Below are 27,533 nucleotides of genomic sequence, written 5' to 3' on the forward strand. Positions count from 1 at the left end.
CATGTCCATTTTTGTATGTTGTTTCATAGAATCTGTTTCTCACTTATTCTTTTTAATACTTCATTTTACATTTTGATCTTGCCATTTAATTTTTAACATATCTTGAGAGAACCATTTTTCAAATGCTTCCAATTTCTTCTTCCCCGGATTTTTAATGATACGTATTTCATGTTATGCTCCAGACATACACATTCAGGAATTTCTTCGTTTCCAATGGAATATGTGTTGTAGAGCTCTCATATTGCAGAAAGCCTTCTTCACCTTTGTCAGTTTCTTTCTGATATCTTTCTTACTGCAACCTGTCTCTGTACTCTTATTTCCTAGACTGGAGAATTCTATCACTTCTTCCACTCTGCATTGACTTCATATTAGCTTTGTTTATCCTAAAGCCATGTTCTGTGCTTCCTGTACTGTCTATTCCTTACAATAGATCTTCTAAGTCTTCCTTGCTTATGGCAAGGTGGTGTGTGAACCATAACATTATCTGTTCTCTTTCAACTTTATTCCTCTTCTGAAATTGTCTGTCACTATTTCATTGTTGCTGTGATGTACTAATTGCAAAACAATTGTGAGAAGCTGCAACCTTGCCTGACACGCTCCCTAATGCTTCCCTGTCTTGACATTCCATGTTTATTTCTCCCACTTGGCTTTTGCACATTTACAGTTAATTCTCCCATCTCTTTACTTTTAGCCCCCAGTCTTCCAAAGAATGTGAACTACTTATTCCATTTTATACTTTTGAATGCTTCCTCTAGGTCCACAAATGCTAGGAAGCTATCCTTATTTTTACTCATCTGCCTTCCATTACTAAGCACAACACCACAACTGCTTATTTAATACATTTTGCCTTTCTGAAGCCAAACTGTTCTTTTTCCAGTATATCTTCAGCTTTAGTTTCCACTCTTATGTACATTATTTTGCTCGGCAGTTTACAAGTGTGACTTGTCCAACCTGTCATCTGACACAGTTGTCACATTTATCCATATGTGCCTTCTATGGTAATGTGATGGCAGTACTTGTCTGGAAGTCTCATGGTAAGTAACATGTATCATAGATTTTTTTTCCTTGCTGGATGGTTGCGTGTTTCCATTGTCTTTGATTCCGAGCAACCCGGTACCGTAGTGTTCCAGGCACCTGCTTCATGTCGTCAACCCTCTCTTTTTAGATCTTCCAGTACCTTGTTGCAGTCCCATTGCCCCAAGTGAAAAATTCTAGAGTCCACATGCTGTGATTTTCACTGTGTCTTCACTGTATCTATCTAAATTGTTTTTTCCTTGTTCTCTCCACTTCCACAAAACTACTCTACATTTTTTACTTTTGATGTTTCTCAGTGCTTCAGAGAATTTCCCCTTAATAGAATTGTATCCTAAATTTTCAGTATTGCTTTTATTCATATACTCCTTTTTCATTCTTTTCAGCTTCAATCTGTTGTTTATCAGTACCAGATTATAGTCTGAGTCTGTTTCACACCTGGATATCCTGTGTAGACCAGGATTTATTTCTAAATCTTTCTGTAAACATAATGTAGTCTACTTGATATCTCTCTTTGTCGCCTGGTCTTTTGTGATTTTGGTAGTGAATGTTTGCTATAAACAGTTGAAACCTATGACCGAAGATTCAATCAAGTGAACATCAGCAGCTGAGGAACGTGTTTATAGAATAAAAATCCACTTCAGTTGCCTATGATTCCTTAATTTATTCCATGATTCGTTTCAAAGCCTAAAACTTCATCTTTAGGTGCCACAAAGTAATTATGGGAACATACAGGAATTGTATGAAATAAAATTGTCATAACTTCTGAAAGGTCTGCCTTAGGATGTTCAAAATGGATGGTCGGCTGCAGGGCATGATGTATGCACATGGCTTGGTTTAGCTCACTTGGATGGGTTTATCAGTAAGTAAAATTGGTTCATTAGGGGTACTGAGAATCTGTATTTCATGACCAAGAAGTCTCTTCACCTTCAGTGGGTGACTTTGTAGTGAGCAATGTCCAGTTATGGTATAATATGTGTGATATTTCTTGATGGCATGGTGGCTACCGAATGGTACGTGAAGGTTTCGGTAGATGATTTCATTCCCATTTTGACAAGATGTGGTTCATGCAAGACGGAGCATGACCTCATTGAAGCATGAGAGTGTTCGATGTCATGGAGGAGCACATTGAGGACGACTGCATTCTGGCTCTGGGGTACTCAGAGGCCACTGGCATGGGCCTTGATTGGTCGCCATATTCCCTGGATCTAAACACCGGCAACTTCTTTTTGTGGGGCTATATTAAAGGCAACGTGTACAACAGCCACCCCAAAACCTTTGCTGAGCTGAAAACAGCCATTCAGATTAGATTAGATTAATACTTGTTCCATAGATCATGAATACGACACTTCGTAATGATGTGGAATGTGTCAGGTTAATGTTTCTTCTTCTTCTTCTTCTTCTTCTTCTTCTTTTATCATTGTCAGCAACTACACAATTTTTTTCAACCATATAATAAGGTATAGCTAAAGTTCTGAATGGCAAGTGTTTCGTTATTATGTATTAAATATATATTTCTATTTGTAACAGGTATTAACGTATAATAGCTTCTGAAGAAGGATAGCTTACATATATCTAAAACAGGTAAAGAATAAATACTTATCATCAGTAACTGTTAGATGCTACCTGACTCTGTCTATGAATCAAATATATACTGGAGAAATTACCTATAATAGGCATGTGAAAAGTTTGTTGGCCACACTAGATGCAAAGCTGGGTGCAGTGCTACATAGGTCTGTAGCTGCGGGTTGAAGAAGACCGTTTTCTTGTATACCTTTCATTGCTGACAACTCACAGGCATGTCTGCCTTAGATTAGAGATTAGTTTAGATTAGATTAATACTTGTTCCATAGATCATGAATACGACACTTCATCGCTGCTCAGGCACTTCAATGGATCATGCAGAATTTTGCTATTCGTCTGCACCACATTATCGCCAATGATGACAGGTATATCAAACATGTCGTAACCTAAATCTGAATATCTGTAGCGACTTTTACATGTTGAATAAAGTGTGTGCACAAATTAATTTACATTTTTTTCATATAGTTCAATAATCACCACCCTCTAACTACCACACATTTTTGTTACCATAATTATTTGTTGGCACCTAATATGGAGTTTTATGCTTTGAAACCGGTTGTGGAAAAACATACAAACTTTCATCTCTGTACACAATGTTGCTTTAGCTTCAGTTCTTGGTCACTGTGCTGCCTGTAACCCTTGTTACCTACCTTTCTGTTCATAATCATGCCAGTACCCATTACACCATTCATTGATACTGTTTATATTGTACCCTACAGTGATTTGATCAGAATTCTCTGGCCCCTTTACATTTCACTTCACTAATCCCCATCACTTCTAAATTTAGCAATAGACCCCCAGGGGCCTCACCACTCTTTGGCGGGTTTGTGCTTGGCTACCACAGGGCCCCAGCCTTTACAGCATTTTTACCTTCTGTGCTGTATGTCTTTCCTCTTGCTATTCTTTTTCCCCTCCCTTGAGGAACATGTCTCTGGTGTTATTGAGAATGTTCTGCATTGTCTGTTGCTGACCTAAGAACAGTCTCACCTTTTGCTTTTTGCTCCCTTTCCTTTCTTTGTTTCCCTTCTCCTCTTGTTCCTCCGCTTCGGTGTTTGAGGTTCCTCTTTCTCTTCTTCCTCCCGGCCCATGCGTCTGACTTGTAACAGGTGACAGCGTAACACGTAATTCCCAGCTCTGGGTTGACAGGTAGGGTTCGCACATACCCCCTGATACATGCCAGGGCCAGGGAGGGGTGATTGCAGCTCAGGCAATCTTCCCAAATTGCTGATTGGTCCCTCTGTCAGGTGTTCGGGAGGTGCAACCTGAGGTGTGAACAGTCACCTAAGGTGGGTGCGCCCCCTAGTGAAGGGGCTCCCCAGTTGGAAGGAGCATGCCATCAGAGATGCTGGCAATCATGGGGGATTTTCTCACAATTAATCAGTCAGCTTCCCAATCAATATCTATGATACGTAAATGTAATGAGGCTAACGATTCAAAGACCCTTACCCAGCACAACTGTTCCTCATGGTCTCACGTACTGAAGACGGTTTGTCCTTTGCCATGGTAAATCTGTTTGTTATTCAGAAAGGTGCTGGTGCAATTGCTGGCCCTGTGAAATCCTGCTCTCGTTTACAGAATGGCATTTGGATTTTGGAAACTATATCTGATTCTCAAGCACGAATGCTTGCTGCCTTGCTTCTCCATGACTGCCCTGTTTATGTCAGTGCCCATAGAACTTTGAATTCTTCCCATGGTGTAATTTACACCAGACTGCTCGACTGTCTAACAGAGGCCGAAATCCAATCTTACCTCTCTATCAGGGTGTCACTGCCGTCCATCATGTAATGAAAAAGGTTGATCCTTCCTTAGTGCCCACCCGCACCCTTTTTTCTCACCTTTGATAGAATTCTGCTTCCATCCAAGATAAAAGCAGACTATGCGCTGCCAGTATAATCATTTCAACCACATGAGAACATCTTGTTGACACCCAGCCAAATGTGTAACCTGTGGGAGGGATGCGTACAAGAGAGATTGTCCGCCTCCTCCTCCTCCCCGCGGTATCAACTGCAATGGCAGAAATGCCACCTCGTCTTGGGATTTTCCCTTGTATCTTGATGAGCAGGCTGTCAAAGAGATCCAATTAAAGGAAAAAGTGCCTTATCCAGTCGCTTGCAAGTTAATAGCTAGTCGCAAATCCAGTGTTCTCCTGTCTGGCACCTATAGGTCTGCTCTTGTTATCCCTCGCCCCATGAAGGACATGGCCACGTAGGCATGCGACCTCAAATTCAGCTCTGAGGTAGTGAAATCACCCAGTGTCAATGTAGTATCGCCACCCCCCCCCCCCCCCCCCCCCCATTCCAGCTGTGCAACAAGTCGTCAAACTCTTGCCTCAAGGGGCAAAGGCACCAGCTACTTAACCGGTTGGCCAGAAAGGAAAGGAGGAGTACTCCTGTGAAGACTTCCTCCAGTGGAACAACACCTGAGTCTTCCTCTAACTCGAAAGGCTGAAATAAGTCCACCAAAGGCAAAATATCTTCTCCTTCACCAACTCAAAGATCCTCTATAATGGTGTTGCCACGTGATACGTTAATCCGGCTAGCCTCCGTGTTGCCAGTGCTCACCACCAACTGTTTTTTAGTGTTTGACTCCACAGACCGACCACACAATCAATCTGATGCTTCTGTGGACCCCATGGGGCAGGATACTCCTGCTTCTGTGCCCTGTCATAGTCTCTCTTCACCAACTGTCACTGGGCAGCCACCGAGGTGACACCCCTTCGTCTCTTTCTCATCATTAAACTCTTCCAATGGAACGTTCGCGGCCTTTGGTGCCACAAAGAGGATTATAGCTGCTTTTAGCATCACAGTGTCCCCTTGTACTCTGCCTTCAGGAAACGAAATTGCACCCTCATACCCGCGTTGAGCTTTCACATTTCTTACCAAATCGTTTTGACCTTCTCCCAGAGGTCAGCATTCCATCTCATGGGAGTATCATGCTGCTCATAAAGGGTGACATTCATAGTCAACCCACCTCCCTGACTATCCAGCTCTAAGCTGTTGCAGTTCAACTTTCCTTTCCGTACCTGATTTTTTTTCCGTCTGTACCATTTATGTTGCTTTGTCATTCGATGTCATCAGGGCACACTTCTTTCAGCCTATTGGGCAGCTACCTCCCCCATTTTTATTACTCAGTGACTTTAATGCATGTTATCCCACTCGGGGTTCTCACAGGGCCTGTCAGAGAGGTGCCCTCTTGGCTGATATTCTTAACCAACTTAACCTCTTCTGCCTTAATACTGGAGCATACTCTTTCCTTTCCTTGCACTCCCATTTGGACCTATCCTTCTCACTGCCAGCTTGTCTATCGTCTTGAGTGTCCCATTCTTTCTGACACTTACTCGAGCAACCATTTCCCGTGTGCTATCCATTTTCTGACTTGTACTCTATCCGCATGCACACCCAAATGGCAGCTTACTAATGCTGACTGGCAGCTTTAGTCCTCCCTGGTGACCTTTGAAGAACAAGATTTCCCCAGTTGTGATGACCAGGTGGAATTTCTCACAAACATTATCCATACCGCTGCAGAACATTCTAATCCTCACACTTCCTCTTTACCAAGTCATGTCCCGGTCCCTTGGTGGACTGAGGCATGCCGTGATGTAATTCGCACATGGAGACACGCTCTCCGCATTTTTAACCACCATCCTAATGGTAAACTGCATTCATTAAATCATATGTGCAAAGTGTCATAGCAAAAGAGCTTGCTGGATTTCATTCACTAGTTCTTTTAACAGTTCCACCCCTTCCTCTCTCATGTGAACCAACCTCCAATGGCTCACTTAGATCAAGATCCATTCCCCAATTTCCGGCCTGAAAGTAGCAGACGACATCAGCGTGGACCCTATTGCTATCTCCAACACCTTGGGCCACCATTTTGCGGAACTTCCGAGCTCTTCCCACTATCACCCTGCCTTCATCCATCGGAAACAAGCGGAGGCGGCTCTGGCGATAACCTTTCTCTTCTCGAAATTGTGAGTGCTACCATGCTGCCTTTACTATGAGGGAGCTAAATCATGCTCTCAGTTCATTCCAATCCTCAGCCCCAGGGCCAGATGCCATCCACATTCAAATGTTGCAGCACCTTTCTCTTGCTGTGAAGCACTTTCTGCTTAACACATACAACCGCACCTAGGCAGAGGACACATTTCCCAGACACTCGCTTGAAGCCACCATCGTACCTATACCTAAACCCCCCGGTAAGGACAAAAACGTTCCTTCTAGCTACCGCCCTATCTCTCTTACCAGCTGCATTTGCTAGGTGATGGAACATATGATTAATGCCCTTCTGGTATGCTGGCTTGAGTCTCGCAATTTACTGACGAATGCACAGTGTGGATTTTGTTTCTTTGGCCACCCATGTCATGAATGGTTTTCTGCAGAAATCCCAGACTGTTGCTATGTTTTTCGATTTGAAGAAGGCCTACAACACCTGTGGGAGAACTGGTATCCTCCGTAGTCTCTGCACGTGGGACTCCCATGGCTGCCTGCTCTGTTTCCTTCAGGCATTTTTAAAAGACTGAGTTTTCGAGGTGCGTGTGGGTTCTGCCATGTTGGACACCTTTATCCAGGAAAACAGTATGCCTTAGAGTTTCATCTGGGGTGTTGTCCTCTTTCCTGTCACCATTAATTCTATAATGGCTTTTCATCACCAGGCATCTCCAGCTGCCTTTTTGTTGACGATTTTTCCATCTGTTGCAGTTCTCCATGGACCTGTCTCACTTGCAGTTCTCCATGGACCTGTCTCACGGACCGGCATCTTCAGCGATGTCTTGATCATCTTTAGTCGTGGAGCATTGACAATTGCTTTTGTTTTTCCACTGACAAAACCATCTGTATAAATTTCTGTCAATGTAATTGGTTTTTCCCACCATATTTATGTCTTTGGCCTGTTGCCCTTTTCTTCATTGAAACTACAAAATTCCTGGGACTCATGCTCGATAGGAAACACTCTTTGTCCTCCAATGTGTCTTACCTGGCAGCTCGCTGTTCTCAGTTCCACAAAGTCCTACGTGTCCTTAATGGTACTTCCTAAGGTGCTTATCAAACACCATCCTCTGTTTGTACCGGTCCCTTATTCATTCGAAACACGACTATGGGTGCTTTGTTCACACGTCTGCCCTTTCATCCCTCTTAATGCTGTCTCAACACTATCCACCATCGTGGCATCTGTTTGGTCTCGGGTGCGTTTTACACTAGCCTGGTTGAGAGTTTAACAGAAACTGCTGAACTATCACTGTCCTACTACGGTGACTTCCTCCCCAGCAGGTGTGCATGCTGTTTGTCTGCCATGCGTAGCCACCCATCCTATGCCACCTCCTTCTGATGGCCAGTATGGGGCGCATCCCTCTTCTCCGATAACTCCTGGAGTCTGTTCGGCTTTTGTTACAGCAGCTTAGCTTTACACTACCTGCAACTTTCCCTGTGGGTGTGAACCATTCACCACCTTGGCTTTGTAAAGCAGCCCATGTTAACCTTGGCTTTCATTTGCTTCCTAAGGACACTACTCCAGCCTTGGTCTATCACCTTCAGTTTCACGACCTCCGCATGGAACTTCGCAATAGTACCTTTGTATACACTGATGGTTCTTGGACTGACCATAGGGTTGCATGTGCCTTTGTCATTGGCACCTATGTCTTTCGACATTGGCTTCTGGCACACTGCTCAGTATTTACTGCCAAGCTCTTCTCCATTCATGAGACCACAGAGTACATCCGGCGACACAGCCTTTTCAATTGTGTCCTCTGCTTAGCCTCACTTCATGCCCTTCAAAGTCTAAGTGCACTGTACACCACCCATCCCTTAGTGCAGTTGGTCCAGGAAAACTGTCACCTGCTCACTCTTGGTGGAGCAGTGTGATATTTCTGTGGGTTCCTGGTCATGTTGGTCTGCCAGGAAACGAGCCTGCTGATACTGCTGCCAAGGCTGCAGTCCTCGTTCTTCAGTCCCTCCAATGATCTCTGTTTTGCTGTATGTCAGGAGGTAGTGTCCCTTTTGCATCGTCAATGGTTGTCCCGTCATGGGCTTATTAAGCCTCTCCCAGCAGCTTGGACAACCTTCTCTCGGCCCTTCTGCCAGGAGTAGGTCATTTTAACTAGGCTGCGTGTAGGGCACTGCCCTTTTAGCCATCATCATTTGATAAGTGGCGCTACCCCACCACTTTGTACACATTGTGCCCAAGTTGTAACTGCCTGCCACTTTCTTATGGAATCCCCAATTTTTAATTGTTTATGTTCCCACTTGGGTTTGCCCTCAGGAGTTAACGGTTTCTTTAGCAAATGAAGGGCAGGCTGTTGACCGTCTTTTACTTTTTACCCGCCAAACCAATGTAGCAAAGTCCATTTAATTTTTAGTTTTGGACCTCCATTTTTGTATGTTGTTGTTTTAGCCCTTTTTCCACGTGCCCCCAGGGGCTCGGCAGTCATTTGCTGGGTACGGGCTTGGCGACCCCAGGGTTCCTGAGCTGGGGATTGGTAAGCACCGGCAGTCCCGTCACCTTAAGTTCTGGGCATGCTTCAGTGACTACCATGCGGCGCGGCAGTGGAACGTTGTGTATCTCAGGGAGTGGGGATCTTGGCTTCACCGCCTGGATCACAAGGATGAAATAAAGCTCTAAAAAAAAAAAACCCTCAATCTCAAGGTGTGCTGCGTGTTGATGAGATGCATGGCTGTTCGAGGTGGAACAGTTGTTGGGGGGCAACCTCTGGGGAACCTGCCGTACAGGCACGCGGGACTCTTGTTTCCCTAGCTGCCCGTGGGATCGAGATGGAACCCTCAAAATCTTCTACTTCTCCTCCCAGCGGGAAGGCTGTATTGCCTGCGAGTTCTCACATCCGTTTATCAAAAAGAATGAGGGAGGCTTGTCCTCTTGATAATCAATTTGTTGTCAGTAATGGGGCTCAAGGAGTCATGAATCATAGTGTCTTTGTAGTGATCAAGAAAAAGCAGGGGACATTTGAAAAAGTGTCCCTCGTCTATATCCATAAAGGTGTAGAAGGTCTGGCTGGTACCCTAAATTCTATTAAGCAATTGCACATTGGTTCCTTGCTTGTTGAGACTAACTGGGTAAAGCAGGTGAAACTCTTTAAGAAGTCACAGAAATTGGTTGAGTATGACATCATTGTAGAGTTGCATAACTCCCTTAACTCCAGCAAAGGTGTGGTAACCTGCTGTGATATTGTGGATAGAGATGTTGCTGAGCTCAAACAAGAATAGGCACCACAGGGGATCATAGATGTGGAACAAAGGACACGCAAGAACAATGGAGAGACTGAGAAGACTTTCACTTTTATTGCGACCTTCAATCCTCCAATGCTACCTGAACACATCATGGCATGTTTCCTCTGACTTAGGGTTCGACCCTATGTACCTAACCCTATGCGATGCTTCAAATGCCAGCATTTTGGCCATATAACGCTGAGTTGCAGAGGCGAAGCGACTTGTGGGAAGTGTGGAAAGGCAGCCCATGAAGCAGCGATGGACTATCCGTCTCCAGAAGTCTGTATTAACTGCTCTGGGAGCCACCCAGTCTGGAGCCAAGACCGCCCTATTTTTGCAGAGGAACGCAAAACTCAGGAAATCAAAGTGACTAAGTGGATCCCGTATGCAGAAGCCAAAAAGGACTATCAGACAATGAAACCCCTGTCTTTGCCATTTCTTATGCTTTGTTGGTGCAAAATCTTGTTAATAAGGTCAACGCTTTGACTCGGACGACGTCCAGTGTTCCCTTATCCACCTCTAGCACCTGTATGTGGCAAAGTAAAGTGAAAGACATAGCGATTCAAACAGCTACATTGGAAGAGACCAGTAATGCTGCCACAGTGCACAGCCTCAAGGCACGCCAAAAGCAGAGTGTCCCTCAACGCCAAGATTCTTCGAAGAAAAGTGGCTCTCACTGCCCCCTTTCCTCCACATCCTTGCTGAGATAGGGAGCAGGGAAAGGATTCCAACATATGGGTCGAAAGCTGACCTGGGGCCATCAGATGTCACTCTGGCACGTCTGACTGATGATCAAGACATCGTGGATTTTGATGCCTCTCATCACCAGACCCAGTTAGCCTGAAAATCCCGCCTCACTCTACAAGCGCCTCACTATCGTGGAACAAAGACAGGAGTCAATCAAGACCACATTGACGAAATGGCTCCCATAATTCAGTGGAATATAAATGGATACAGGACTCATCTGGCACAACTGACACTCCTTGTACAGGACAGACCCTTTTGCCTCTCTCTTCAAGAGACTCATTTTAAGGAGACTGAAACACCTGTACTTGGAGGTTATCACCTTTATAGAAATGACGACCTTACTGGTGACAGTGCAAAAGATGGGGTTGCAGTGTTCATAAAGGACACTTTTCACTCCTCGCCTATTCCCTTAATAACACTACAAGCAGTTGCTGTTAGGATAGTGGACCATGTTGACATCACAGTGTGCTCTGTGTACTTACCATCCATGAGCTTCTTGATAGTGAGGTCCTCACTCATCTTCTTGATGAACTACCCTGACCGTTTCTCCTTTTGGGGGACTTCAATGAACACAGTGCTCTATGGAGTTCTAACACCACATGCCCCAAGGGTTGGGTACTTGAGGATATGCTACACACAACAGATCTTATACCACTGAACATGGGTCATTTTAGCACCGCTACAGGTTCGTTTACAGCCATAGACCTCTCCTTCTGCTCGCCTTCTCCTGGAGACACTGTTCACTGGGCGGTGGACGATGACCTTCATGGTAGTGACCATTTCCCAATCTAGATCCAACTGCCTGATGGAGCAGATCCTGAAAGAAATCCACCGAGATGGTTATTCAAGAAGGCTAACTGGATGCATTAGAGGCATTTAGCTGTTTTCGAGCAATGTGACGGCATACAGGACGGGGTGGATCACATTACAGCTGTGATTCACCATGCAGCTGATGCATCCATCCCAAAGCCTGTGGAAGTGCCTAGGAGGCGACCTGTCCCTTGGTGGAATGATGAGTGTTAGTTTGCAATGAGGAACACGTGGGCAGCAATGCGCAGATTCTATTGATGCCCTACAGATGAGAATCTTGCAAACTTTCGAGTGGCACATGCAAAGGCAAGGAGAATAATTTGGGAGAGTAAGCAGAGGTCTTGGCAAGAGTTCCTGAACTCCATCAATAGGTCCACACCTGCCTGCAAAGTATGGGAAGCTATTAGGAGGATCTCAAGGCACAACTCTCAACGGCCACCAGTGTGGGTTCAGGAGGTATCACTCCACCCTCGATAACCTGTCCCTGCTCGAAGCTGCAATTCAACAAGCTTTCCTTCATAAGCAACACCTTATGGGTGTTTTCTTCAATTTGGAAAAGGCCTACGATACTACCTGGAGGCATAATATTTTGTTGCAGATCCATCAGTGGGGATTCCACGGACATCTACTGACCTTCATATCGTCCTTTCTCTCGGGCAGATATTTTAGGTACAGGGTTGGGAATGTATTGTCTGGCAATTTTAAGCAGGAGATTGGTGTCCCTCAAGGGAGTGTTTTAAGTGTTACGGCTTTCGCCATGGCAATCAATAGTATTACAGCCACAGTGCGACATCCAGTACTGTGTTCCTTATTTGTAGATGACTTCTCCACCTTCTGTGCACCCTCCAGCCATGGCTACTCATTAATTGCAACTGACGATCAGATGGTTGGAGGAATGGTCTCACAGCACAGGTTTTAAATTCTCATTAGAGAAAACAGTTTGTGTTGCTTTTAATCGCTCCTGCTCTCTGTTTAATTTGCCCATTTTAAAACTGGGGGTACTGATCTCACTTTTAAGAAAAAGGTGAAGTGTCTGGGTCTTATCTTTGATGAGAAGTTAACATGGTTGCCACACCTTAAAGAACTGAAACTGAGATTTCTCAAGGCCTTAAACATCCTTAAGTGTCTTAATGATAGGTCTTAGGGAGCTGACATAGCATGTCTGCTCCAACTTCATAAGGCCTTCGTGCAACCCCAGCTTGAATACGGATGCCAGATTTATGGGTCAGCAAGGCCTCCACACCTTAAAACGCTGGATGCAGTTCTCCACGAGGGTATTGGGCTGTAAACAGGGGCTTACCACATGAGCCCTGTTGTCAGTTTGTGTGCAGGTGCTGGTGAGCCTCCACTGTCTATTCGACGTCTTCTTCTCATGGTACGCCAAGCATATAGGTCTTTGTTCCTACATCGCCAGCATCCAGTTACATTGTTCAGCTGCCACTGGAACAGCTATTTAATCGTTGACCACAAGCAACATGGCCATTTGGGATCCGTGCAAGGGAGAGCCTTGAATTATTACAGGTGGTGGGTGGGGCGAAAGGGGGGGGGGAGGGGGGGCATTAAGGTCCAAAGCCAGCGGTGGAGTAGGGTATCCCCCTGGCTACTACCAAGGCCTAGATTGCTTTTAGAACTAACTATTTACAAGAAGCATTGTACCCCAGACTATGTTTATAAAATTAAATTTAATGACTTTTTACGTAGCCATCCAGATTTTATTACTATCTACATTGATGGTTCTAAGCAGGGATATGTTTATGGTTGTTCTGTCGTGTTCCATGACACTGTCCTCAGGATAGGGCTCCCAAAGCAGTTTTTAGTTTATTATGCAGAATTGTTTGCTATCATGAGGGCAATGGAGCAGATGAGACAGTGCTGACAAAAAAATTTATCATTTGCTCCAATTCTCAAAGTGCCCTTCTCGCTGTTGGACAGATGTACCCAGCAGATTGGATGTTGCAACAAGTGCAGAACACTCTCCTTCTCTTGCACAGGCGAAACAAGGAAATCATTTTGTGCTGGGTTCCAGGGCACATAGGCATACAGGGAAATGAACTCACTGATGCTGCTGCTAAGGAGGCTTGCTCCCCTCCTCCTCCTGCCAGCTGTTCAGTCTCTCTGTGGGCTGTCACTTCATTTGTGACCAGAAAAGCAACATGTTGGTGGGAGTCCCAGTGGCTGGAAGTTAGGAACAGTAAACTACGTTCCATCAAAACTTCAGTGTGACCATGAATCACCTCCTTTCGCTTTCGATGGTGTGAAGAAGTAGCCCTTACTTGGCTTAGAGTGGGACATATTGCCCACTGACACACGGCTTGCTCTTACGTTGGGAGGAGCCCCCAGTATGTCAGAGACGTGGGACAAAGCTGACATCTTTTAACCGATTGTGCTCTCTTGCTGACCTGAGGGTTGAACTGGGTCTCCCACAGGATCTTCCCTCTATTTTAACTGATAATGAGGCGAATATTGTTCGTGTCTTAAAATTTTGTGCAGTGTCCAGAATTCTTCCCAAAATACTTGGTGTGCAATCTTAATGTGTCACATATTATTTCTAATCCGTCATCCAGCCACGCTTATTTGTTCCTTTCTTAACAGCGTCCTTACAGTTATTTTCTCCATGATTTCATTTAGTTATCCTGCTGTGTCTCGCTGGGGTTTTATTACGAGCTTTTCTGAACCTCACATTTCTGGTGTTGCTTTACGTTTCCTGCAGTGGAATCAAACGTAGTTTTCCAGTTTATTGATCTCCTTCCATAGATTATGAAAATCTTCTTCAGTATAACTTTAATGCAAGGGTGCTGATGACTTAGCTAAATCATCATCATCATCATCATCTTTTTCCATGAGCCTGTTTTTAGCTGTCTTCTATTATGTCAGTTGGGGCTGACATATAGTCATTTTTTAACTCCTCTCTGTCTTCGTGTTCTGTAGTTTTGATTTGGACACGTATGACCTCAATTGTTGTTTGCACCCTAAAGCAACGCAAAACCAAACCCTTAATAACAGAACTGTTGTTTCAGATTAGCCTCTTTCCCTACAACATTACATGCAATGCTTTGATTTCTAGAATATATTCTTATTTTCCAGAGCAGCGTCATTTGAAGATTCAAATCCGAGAATAGTTTACTGCTAGAATGTTTTTCAAAGAAAATTATCAATATATTTATTTTGGGTGACTGCATATATTGTGGATACAAATTCAAAGTCTTTAATGCAGTGGTTTCCGTTAACTTCTGTATCAATATTCTGCTGATTGTTATTGAATTTTTTGCCCTTAGGAGCATTTCCCAACCCAATGGCAAGAGAGTGCTCTGAACTTTTACTCTCTCATTTGCACTCTTTTAACGAGGTCACTGTCATTATTGTCAAAGTTTTAAGCAATAACTAGGATTGAACCTATGAACCCAGACCTTTCTGGATTCATAGTTAGTTGCTATCCCTAAAATGAGATTTAAACCATATTGCACAATTATGTCAAAGAGTTTGTTTCTTATTTTATAAATTTTGAGGTATCAGTGGAAGGTAGAGGTAATTTTTGACAGAACACATTGGAAAGAAAGTTATCATGTGTCTCCAATTATTTCATATGCAACTAGAGGATCAGCATGTGTGTTTCAGTGGCATTTTTATCACTGTATAAAAAAGAACAAACACCATCCTAACAAAACCTTGAAGGCTCAATAGTACAGTCTCATCCCAAGGCAAGGAGAGCTCTTGTCAAGACTATCAGGTGGACAGTACTTTTCGTGAATTGGTTTATCCTAATCTTATTTACAGTTGCAGCTATGCAGACAATCCTGTAAATTCATGGTCATCATTATCCATTTGGATTGCACAGATACAATAAATTGCTTTTCAGAATTGCTAGCGCACCAGCAGTTTTCCAGTGTTTTTGAGCAGATGAGTCAAAACATTCTGACCAGACAAGTATCAGGACAATACAGTAGTAAATGATGAACTTATGTCTGCCATTCCAGACACTTCAACAGAATGGGCTAAAGTGTAACCTACAAAAGCATGAACTCTTTCACAAGCAAGTTGAATATTTCATCTACATGTTGAATCTTAAAGGACTTCAACTAAATTGACAACATATGTAAAGCATGGAAAAAATTCAAGGGGCTACCAACTTAAGACCTTCAATCATTTCTTGACAAAATAAATTATTATGTATATTTTATGTCGGACCCTCTTCCTCACCAATTACAAGTATTCTATTTACTATCGATAGACAACACAACATGCTAATGCCAATGCCAATGTCCTGTCTAGACTACCTATGGGACCAATCTCACATTTGACTCTAAGAGACACTGTGCTTCCAAGTAGACAACATCTTGCAAAACTGTCTTCAAGAGTGTCCCATCAATTACACTGTGTCATGCTGGTTCATTTATTGTAGACGTCGTAATTTTCTCATCTGTCAAAATTACAACAGCACCTACTCCAAACAAGCCCACATGAGACACAGTGTAACACAATACCCAATAAGAACAAATTCTCCATTGTGTATAAAATATTGTTGTCATGTGGATCACATCATGCTAGATAATAAAGGTGACTTATGAAAATGGGCAGAGCCTTAAATGAGTCATTTAGTATATAAACAGCAGCTTTGGTGTTACAATGTCTTTTCTTCAATATTTGGTAGCTGCAAGACACAACACACTGAAAACGTTTATAAAACTCAATGTCAAAACTCTCTTTTGTACAAAAGTTGGTCAGCATTTTCAGGTAAATATTCTTCTTGATATTGTAATCTACAGGATGTCAAATTGTTATCTTTCTTTCTATATTTTGATCCATTAAAGGAAAGAAAAAAATGAATCAGTCATGGTACAGCATTGTTCACTGCCCCAGTTGGAAAAACACAGAGAGAAGTCTCATTCTGATATTTTGGAACTCAGACTGTCAGACCTGTGAGATAGTCGACATTTGGCGTTCATTTGGGCTGCGTGTCTGGAATCCGTGCTCGAGAGCTCAAGTGACAACAATGAGCAGGAGGGCCTGCACACACCAATGACAGCTTCTAGAACACACAAACCCAGTATTAACACACAATTCACAAAAAACTAAAGCCAACTGGGCAAGCACTGGGTAGCGACAAATACAGGACGAGACGTTAAATGTTATAGTGTGACAACCGCAATTACTATTAAAGCAATAGTTCATTAAACAATCTCCAATGATATGAAATTTCACTTGATAAATTTATAAATCACCACTATCTCAAGGTGATAATGACCAGACAGTCTGCACACAACCTTAAATACCAAAGCACCAATTGATGGCGCAAAATTGTTACCATTATAGTTGCCAACAAGGACGAAGTTTGCAATTCTAGTTTAAATTAGCAGCTGAAGTTTTATATAGAGAATTAATTTTGATTCATAAAATTTATTACTTAATACATTAACAATAATAATAAAAAAGAAATCTCTGAATATCAGCCACACTTGGAATTCAAAATAAATGCAGTGGAATCAGGGCACAGTGCAGTTTCATGGACTTGTAATACCAAGTATCGTGGACCCTCATCCAAGTGGGTTATACATCCAAAAGTTCCACCACAAAATGGCTTATCGCTTAAAGTTAGTCCAGGAGCTCGCTGTTAACATGCACACCTGGGTAAACTCCCATGCTCTCCTCAGGACTCGAGACAGACACGACTCTTAAACAGAGCCTGTTGTGTTGCACGAGTTGTTTACTAATTCTGTGCTTGATCTGTCATGGAGCTGTACAGGTCTGCAGTTGATGGCTTGTTCATGGGATGGAACTGTTGCTTTTGTAGAGTTCTCAGAAGATGAACTTGGGAAGCCACTTACAATGGAAGAGAAGGTGTGTTTAATTAATATTATTTGTAATTATTTTAATTACTGAAAGATAATGTTGACTCCTTCATTGTTTGAATTACGTTTTATTCATGAATTGTTAGTTCCTTAGTGTGAAAAGCTAACATGGATTACTTTCACAACTTTAATTTTGGGGGGGGGGGGGGGGCGGCGGCCAAACAACACGCGCGCGCACACACACACACACACACACACACACACACACACACGCACACACACACACACAATTCAAGCTTTCGCAACCAACGGTTGCTTCATCAGGAAAGAGGGAAGGAGAGGGAAAGACAAAAGGATGTGGGTTTTAAGAGAGAGGGTTAGGAGTCATTCCAATCTTGGGAGCGGAAAGACTTACCTTTGGGGGGAAAAAAGGGCAGGTATACACTCGCGCGCACACACACACACACACACACACACACACACACACACACACACACACACACACACAAGTCCATCCGCACATATACAGACACAAGCAGACATTTGTAAAGGCAAAGAGTTTGGGAAGAGACGCCAGTCGAGGCGGAAGTACAGAGTACATTTGCCTCTGCGTTTGTGTGTCCATCAACATGCCAACGCTTTCGTTTGGTAAGTTACATCATCTTTGTTTCTAGATATATTTTTCCCACGTGAAAAAAAACGTGACTGTTCAGATAGAAGTTATACCACAAATTTTCTATCATTGGTCTGGCACTAAACAGAAGTAGCATTTCATAGGGATCCTTTCATGTTCCACACTTAAAGTTCTTTATCCACTTTTTAAAAGTCTTCTTTTGAATTTTTATAATAAACTGTGCTGGCAACAGCATTTGAAGACTAAATGGAGCATTTTATTTGATTTGTGTGAAAACAAACAAAATAGACTGAGTTGATAGATAATGCTGATAAAATTAACCCCATCTTCTGTCATGTATTTTTTATACATCACTCCGTGCTCGAGAGCTCAAGTGACAACAATGAGCAGGAGGGCCTGCACACACCAATGACAGCTTCTAGAACACACAAACCCAGTATTAACACACAATTCACAAAAAACTAAAGCCAACTGGGCAAGCACTGGGTAGCGACAAATACAGGACGAGACGTTAAATGTTATAGTGTGACAACCGCAATTACTATTAAAGCAATAGTTCATTAAACAATCTCCAATGATATGAAATTTCACTTGATAAATTTATAAATCACCACTATCTCAAGGTGATAATGACCAGACAGTCTGCACACAACCTTAAATACCAAAGCACCAATTGATGGCGCAAAATTGTTACCATTATAGTTGCCAACAAGGACGAAGTTTGCAATTCTAGTTTAAATTAGCAGCTGAAGTTTTATATAGAGAATTAATTTTGATTCATAAAATTTATTACTTAATACATTAACAATAATAATAAAAAAGAAATCTCTGAATATCAGCCACACTTGGAATTCAAAATAAATGCAGTGGAATCAGGGCACAGTGCAGTTTCATGGACTTGTAATACCAAGTATCGTGGACCCTCATCCAAGTGGGTTATACATCCAAAAGTTCCACCACAAAATGGCTTATCGCTTAAAGTTAGTCCAGGAGCTCGCTGTTAACATGCACACCTGGGTAAACTCCCATGCTCTCCTCAGGACTCGAGACAGACACGACTCTTAAACAGAGCCTGTGATGACCGGTGAGTGCTTTCGCACTCCAGTTCCGCTGACCGCCAAACCCAGGTGCTGGAATGTCAACACTATGCCCACTGCAGTACACTAAACATCGACTGACTACTCACGGTGCTTCATGCGCTATCTTCCCTCTATCAATGTCCCCGACCGAGTCTCCTTTGTTGCCCCCGACTGAGTCTCACCTTGCGAGCCACAGCCATCCTAAACAGAGGGTGCTAGCCAACCATGACACCACAAAGCATGACAGAGAAACTATCCTGCTAAGAGCATCGCAAGAAGTCACAGCTCAATAACATTATTTTACTATTTAGGTAATAATAATTATTAGACAGAAAATATATGCCTGGAAAAGAATAAAAAGTAAACTGCAGTTTATGAAATGAGTACTCAAACCATTATTTCTAATTGTGAATGTGATACGAAACCTTGTTGGTTTTATTTTATTTCTATCTGCAATGGTCTCTCGTTATTGATGTGCAAATGACATCATGTTGTGATGAAAATGTTTGCCAGTGCACATGACTTGCTGGTGTAGACACTTTTTCACACACACAGGACAATGAATGTAGTATGTATTTTCATTGTTTTACTGCATGTCTAATTCAGTGTTCCATTCATAAGCATGATGTTCATATTACATTATTTTTCTCCATGATTAAAAACTTATTTTATTGTTGACAAATATGTCTTTCTCCATACATCTCTACTCACCAAGCCATCTTATGGTGTGTCGTGGATGGTACTATGTGTACCACTGTCGCATCCTCTTCCCTGTACCAGTCACAAATAGTTCACAGGAAGATTGCTGGTAAGGCTTTGTGTGGGCTCAATGTTTCTAATTCATGCTCATGATCTTTTCGCGAGATGTACATAGAAGGAAGCTATATACACTAAAGAGCCAAAGAAACTGGTACACCTGCATAATATCGTGTAGGACCCCTGTGAGCACGCGGAAGTGCCGGAACACGTTGTGGCATGAACTCAACTAATGTCTGATGAAGGGATGGAGGGAACTGACACCATAAATCCTGCAGGGCTGTCCATAAATCTGCAAGAATACGAGGGGGTAGTGATCTCTTCTGAACAGCATGTTGCAAGATATCCCAGATATGCCCAATAATGTTCATGTCCCAGGATTTTGGTGGCCAGTAGAAGTGTTTAAACTCGGAAGAGTGTTCTGGGAGCCACTCTGTAGCAATTCTGGGCGTGTTTGGTATTGCATTGTCCTGCTCGAATTGTCCAAGTCCAGCAGAATGCACAGTGGACATAAATCAGGTGATCAGGTAAGATGCTTACATACGTGTCACCTGTCAGTCATATCTAGATGTACCAGGGGTCCCATATCACTCCAACTGCCCACGTCCCACATGATTAGAGAGCCTTCACCAACTTGAACTGTCCCCTGCTGACATGCCAGGTCCATGGATTCATGAGGTTGTCTCCATACCTGTACATGTCCAAAGTACTCTATACAAGTTGAAACGAGACTTGTCTGGCCAGGCAGCATGTTTCCAGTCATCAACAGTCCAATGTCGTTGTTGACGGGCCCAGGTGAAGCATAAAGCTTTGTGTTGTGCAGTCATCAAGGGTACACAAGTGGGCCTTCAGCTCCGAAAGCCCATATCGATGTTTCTTTGAATGGCTCACATGCTGACACTTGTTGATGGCCCAGCATTGAAATTTGCAGCAGTTTGCAGAATGACAGCTCTTCTATCATGTTGAATGATTCTCTTCAGTTGTCATTGGTCCCATTCTTGCAGGACCGTTTTCCAGCTGCAGCGATGTCAGAGATTTGACGTTTTACTGGATTCCTGATATTCATGGTACACTCGTGATACAGTCATATGGGAAAATTCCCACTTCTTTACTACATCAGAGATGCTGTGTCCCATCACTCATGCGCCAATTGTAACAGCACATTCAAACTCACTTAAATCTTGATAACCTTCCTTTGTAGCAGCAGTAACTGATCTAACAACTGCATCAAGACACTTTTGTTATATAGGCGTTGCCAACTGCACCACTGTATTCTGCCTGTTTACATATCTCTATATTTGAATATGCATGCCTATACCAGTTTCTTTGGCACTTCAGTGTATTTGTTGACTCTTCTGGGAACATACGATCTTGGAACATTAACAATAAGTCTCACTGTGATGCACTCTCTTACAGTGTCTGCCAGTGGAGTTGGTTGACACTTTAGCGTTTACTAAATGACCCTGTAACAAAATGGACTGCGGAATGATTAACAGTTTATAATCTACAATAATCTAGAATTTAAAATTATCTTTATGAGATTATAACCTTCGACCATTCCCAATTTTTGCTATTTAACATGTTGGAGACCAGCTGCTTAGAGGAATATCGGGTCTAGGAAACCAACCATTTATGCCATTATTTAAAGTATTTCTGGCATATATGTAATTGATGCATCTTCAAGAGTAACACATACTAAAAAAAAACATGCTTCAAGATTTAATTATGATGTAAAGTGAATTATTCTTCCAAAAACAAGTTCTCGGTGAGTTGTTGAGCAATTTCTTCCTTGTGAGCTTCCAGAATTTCTGCTTACTCAATGAACATGATATGTTTATAGCAGAATTACAGTAAACTGTGAAACCTAACAAATAAGTGCCTAAAATCACATTAATGCAATTATATTCGCTCAGGCAATTGCGACTGCATCTTTTACGTTTACTAATGTTTCTTTCGACATAATTCTAGAAATTGGCAACAGAAGGCATCATCAGTTAGTGGACAGGTAATGAGATGTCCATACATTGTTCTCATGCACGGTAAGTCCAGTTTTCGTGTGGTTTATGCTCGTGCTTTGAGAAGTCACGGCCAGACCTATACTCGGGCATGGTCTTTTTAACACAAAGTTGTGGCCTGAGGAATGCTTGAGCTTGACCTGCATAGTGTTAGAGTGTGACACTGATGGCACCCATCACCAAATTATAATAAAACAACAAGAGCATGTGTGGCAGCACCTTCATCCTTTATGGATGTGCTCCTGAACACAAATTTTTAATTCTAGAATTTCATGAAAAGTTGTATAATTTTCAAGTTTCTGTTCGCATTATATTATTACACATGATAACTGAACCAATGGCATCTATCTATCACACGAACTTATTAATTTTGATTTTAAAATGTGTAGAGGCTGTCTTGATATAGCATTGCTCTTGAAGTTTTAATGTATTATTCATTGTTTCAGCGTTTCAATTCCAACATTCTGCAGAAACAATATCGTTCTTCATCGAAGCCTCAGCAGTACTGCTGTTGTGCAATTGGTTCTCGAGATCGATCGTTATCAGTATGGCTTACAGCACTCAAACGACCTCTTGTTGTGTTGCACGAGTTGTTTACTAATTCTGTGCTTGATCTGTCATGGAGCTGTACAGGTCTGCAGTTGATGGCTTGTTCATGGGATGGAACTGTTGCTTTTGTAGAGTTCTCAGAAGATGAACTTGGGAAGCCACTTACAATGGAAGAGAAGGTGTGTTTAATTAATATTATTTGTAATTATTTTAATTACTGAAAGATAATGTTGACTCCTTCATTGTTTGAATTACGTTTTATTCATGAATTGTTAGTTCCTTAGTGTGAAAAGCTAACATGGATTACTTTCACAACTTTAATTTTGGGGGGGGGGGGGGGGGGGGCGGCGGCCAAACAACCCGCGCGCACACACACACACACACACACACACACACACACACACACACACACACACACACACACACACACACACGCACACACACACACACAATTCAAGCTTTCGCAACCAACGGTTGCTTCATCAGGAAAGAGGGAAGGAGAGGGAAAGACAAAAGGATGTGGGTTTTAAGAGAGAGGGTTAGGAGTCATTCCAATCTTGGGAGCGGAAAGACTTACCTTTGGGGGGAAAAAAGGGCAGGTATACACTCGCGCGCACACACACACACACACACACACACACACACACACACACACACACACACACACACACACACACAAGTCCATCCGCACATATACAGACACAAGCAGACATTTGTAAAGGCAAAGAGTTTGGGAAGAGACGCCAGTCGAGGCGGAAGTACAGAGTACATTTGCCTCTGCGTTTGTGTGTCCATCAACATGCCAACGCTTTCGTTTGGTAAGTTACATCATCTTTGTTTCTAGATATATTTTTCCCATGTGAAAAAAAACGTGACTGTTCAGATAGAAGTTATACCACAAATTTTCTATCATTGGTCTGGCACTAAACAGAAGTAGCATTTCATAGGGATCCTTTCATGTTCCACACTTAAAGTTCTTTATCCACTTTTTAAAAGTCTTCTTTTGAATTTTTATAATAAACTGTGCTGGCAACAGCATTTGAAGACTAAATGGAGCATTTTATTTGATTTGTGTGAAAACAAACAAAATAGACTGAGTTGATAGATAATGCTGATAAAATTAACCCCATCTTCTGTCATGTATTTTTTATACATCACTCCAAAACTCACAAACCTTGTCTCCTTTTTTTTTTTTTTTTTTTTTTTTTTTTTTTTTTTTTTTTCCATGACAAAGAAATTATTTTAACGTTCTGTTTGCCAGCCCTGTTGCTGTTTTTGTGAATGATAAATGAATGTTTCCTTTCTCTCTGAAATTGTAGTGAGAGACTCCCTACCAATTCAAAAGAAGATTAAAAACATACCTCATCAGTCACTTTTTCTACAAATTATGTAAATATCCAGATTCAGATATTTAAGAATTCTGTTAGCTAGATGGCCAGTAGCAGTGTGGGTTTATATATGAAGCTGTATAGTAATAATGTACTATAAATAGGACTTGTTTTTATAGATGTATACATATTCTTGAAAACTACCACTGTAATCACGTAAATAGTATGCTATTAATGGCAGACAAACAGCAGCTGTATAATGAAACTAAGGAGGCAGCATTACTTTTCAAAGAAACAGCTTTATTACCAATTATCTTGATTAAATTTAGGTGGCATTAGTGTGAATAGCATTAAGTAGTGTAGTGATAGTTTATTGTTAAAAAGTTTGTCATATCTTTCTCATATGTTACGTGTAAACCTTGACTTGTTCCACATCATTGAAGGTTCCCCTTCTTGATGGTATCTACTGAATATGATAATGAATTCACATGTTGCTATAATTTGTGTATATTTAACTACTTTTTTCTTTTTGTTTCACTTATGGTTTACATAATTGGTAGCACCACAGCATGTAAGCTAATAATTTATTCTGCTTTAATTTTCATGTCTGCCTGATCCTTATCCTGTAGATTGTGTTATCGTCATCAGCTGTAGTTTATCTACAAGCAGGTTTTCATTCATTCAAGATTAGGTTTGCTCATGCTATTTTATATTTGTCTCCATCCCCCATTTTCTTTCAATTGTTAAATAATACACAACTGCCCTGTTTTATACTGTCATAAATAAAGTTTTCTTGAAAGGTAACAGAATTGCTCCAGATGTGGAACATCTACATGACTTTTCTGCAATTCACACTTAGTGTGGCAAACCACCTTCAGACATCCTGTACAGTTCACCCTCGAACAGCACATAAGGAAAATGAACACTTAAATCTTTTGATACGAGCTCTGAATTTTTAAATTTTATTACAACAATCACTTCTTTCTTGTAAGTGACAATAAAATATTTTAACATTCAGAGGAGGAAGTTGGAGGCTGAAATTTTGTGAAAATATCTTTGCCACAGTGAAAAATGCCTTTGTATTAACCCTTGTGTGGCTACAAGGGCCAAGTGTCCTGGCTACTTGGCCGGCTGATAAGAGGAAATGCAGCATGTACCTGGCCGGTTGACTGCGGACTCAGCCCTGTGGTCGCTGTAGGCTATGGCCACTGTTGGCATCCCGCAGGTTCTGGTGCATACAGAACCGCTGTACTGTCTCAGTGGTCATAGTTTCTGATGACCACGAAAGAGAGCTTGGAACTAAGTAACACTTTCAGTTATATGTTTATTACGGGCTGAAAAACAGTTAGTTTAGAAAAATGATAGGAACGTTTTTAATAATAATTCCTATAACTTGAGGCTTACTCCGTCGATATGTGTGCCTACAACATATTAAAATTTCCTTAACATCAAATGAATGCGTTCCAAGATATATAGTGTTAAAGTGAGTAGCGTGTAGTGAAAACACCCAAGTATTGGAAAGTTCTTGCTACTATCTTAATTAAAAAATAATTACAGGAATTTAAAACCAAATTGTGGCACATATCCGGACTCTGAGTTAAACAAAGCATATATCTGGATAATTCATTTTTCGATAGGCCCATGGCTTCGTTTGTAATTAAAGCCTAAAGTCGATTCTCCACAATAAGATTGGTTGGTCTAAGGGGGGAGGGGGGGGGGAGCAGATAGTAAATGCCTACCTTCTTCTTGCTCACTGTTTTCTTTTTAGCTTGTCATGTTCAGTGCAGTTTACTTTAATGATTTCCCATTCTCATTTTTGATGCAGGCTTTGACTGCCACTGGCTAAATTAAAAACCTTTTTATTTACTTTTTTTTTAATTTTTTAATTTTAATTTATTACTTTCCTTTACTTGAAATGTATACAATTACTAAAACATACTAATATATCTTTAGTGTGTGATATTTTCCAAAACATGGCACCATGCAGAGAACCACATCACACTTTTTGCATCTTATGTGTGTAATTTTTCATTGTGAATGAGCAGTACACACTACACAGTGTGTCTGGGGAATCTTCTTTTTCTCTGTTGCTTCGAGGAACCCTGAATAATGTCCCTCTTTATTCTGCAGTTGGAAAGGGCTTTCTTCTTTGGTTGTTCATAGGATTGCACTTTTACAAGTTTGACTATGAAATTCATAAAGCAACTGACGGATTGTTTCCAAGTGGTATTTCACTAGTGGTATCTTCTGTTACTTTTGCATTTCAAAAAATACTTTTTGCATTAAACACACACAAGTCAGTCATACGAAAGAATACTTTTTTGTACCACTTCATTGTCTTTCGGATGAACTGTACAGAAGACAATAGCATGTTTGTCTTATCAACTGCACCCATTGACTTATTATAGCTGACGACACAAGTAGATTTCAATTTGTATTTGCCCACTCTATGGTCTTTTTTCTCTATCTCCACAAACTCTGGTCCATTTATGGTAGAAGGCATCCAGACTTTTCTCTTGTCCATCCATTTTAGTGTCATTACGTTACAAAGGACAAAAATTTTAATGTAAAAATGGTTAAGATTATTTGGTATGTACTGCATAAATCTGAGCCTTCCTTTGAAAAGTAGCAGAGTTTCATCAATCACTAGGTTTTCAAAGGGTACTAATGCCTGACAGAATTTATTTTTTGTGTGATCTACAATGAGACATATTTTTACAAGAATGTGTTGGAGGTGCGGTGGAATTGTCACTGAAGTACGATAAAGGCAGGATCAACTTGTACCAGTCCCTGGCCATTATGTTAGAGAATATTGGTGTTTGAAGCAAAGAATATGCCAACCAATATCCATTCGCTTCTAACTTTTTACTTATAGGCATAAACAGAGAACATGGCAGGAAGCAATAAAATTATGCTGACTCTGCGAGCTTCCAGCATGCTAATTTCCTGGGTACTGTTTTCATTTTTCCAGTAATAAATTTATAATAATTATTGATTTGTGTACAGATAGCAGAAACGAATTCCATGGACATGAAGAACAAAAATATCTAAATGACTTGCTGACTCTTTTCATCACTGGATGATTCTCCATCCAGTCATACTTTCTTCTTCCTGATGAAGTTTCACTTACTTCATCTTCTTTTCTGTCTTCAGAGGAAGAATCTTCTATTCTTGATGTCGGGGATTCAGCAGTACATCGACACGAATCCAACTCTTCATTGGAAGAAAGTTCCGCAGTATCACTACAATCTTTGTCGCTACTATTCATAAGAATATCCATGATTTCCTTGTCTGATAAATTGTGTCCCATGATGGTGTGAATAAATTGAAATGTTTTGAACAGATGAAGTTGCACAAGAAAACATCTTTCAGCCATCATCATTTGTTAAGTGGCACTCCCGTGCCATTGTACGCATTGTCCCGTAGTTTTAACTGCCCGCCATTTCATGACGGAATGCCCATTTTTTAATCATTTATGTTCCCACTTGGGTTTGCCATCTGAGTTATCGACCGTTTTAGCAAATGACGTACAGGCTGTCGAGCGCATTTTAATTTTTATATGTCAAACAAATATGTCGAAGGCCATTTAATTTGTAGTTTAGGACCTCCGTTTCTGTCCGTAGCCGTCTGGACTTACCACCTTCTGAGTATACATCTAGGCCAATAGCAGTCTGACTTTTCTACTTGCTGGACATACTTGTATGCCCATAGTCACAAAAGGGCTAATGACTGCCACCACAACTCACTTATCATATCTGTGATACTCCTTCCCCTCTTGCTGGGTAATACAGAATGAGCTACACTTCTGTGACCTTTTTCAGTGTCCTCCATCACTCCTATTCAGTAAGGATTCAATGCTGCAAATCAGTACTCTAGCAGAGGACAGAGAAGTGTAGGTAAACTGTCTTTTTAGCAGACCTATTGCATCTTCTAAGTGTTTCACCTATAAAATGCAGTGTTTGGTTTGCCTTCCCCACAACATTACCTATGTGATCATTC

General features: G+C 41.6%; 1 protein-coding gene across 2 annotated transcripts in view; it reads left to right on the forward strand.

Annotated features, from left to right (window-relative positions):
* The window catches only part of LOC126285323 (protein HIRA), a 236,297-nt gene that overhangs the window by 89,158 nt on the left and 119,606 nt on the right, over positions 1 to 27,533 (forward strand). For both annotated transcript variants that reach the window (XM_049984625.1, XM_049984626.1), the window contains one exon: positions 22,104 to 22,385. In XM_049984625.1, the coding sequence (XP_049840582.1) occupies positions 22,104 to 22,385 (282 nt within the window). The remainder of the gene's footprint in view (positions 1 to 22,103; positions 22,386 to 27,533) is intronic.

The sequence above is a fragment of the Schistocerca gregaria genome, chromosome 8, assembly GCF_023897955.1.
Source record: "Schistocerca gregaria isolate iqSchGreg1 chromosome 8, iqSchGreg1.2, whole genome shotgun sequence".
NCBI lineage: Eukaryota > Metazoa > Arthropoda > Insecta > Orthoptera > Acrididae > Schistocerca > Schistocerca gregaria.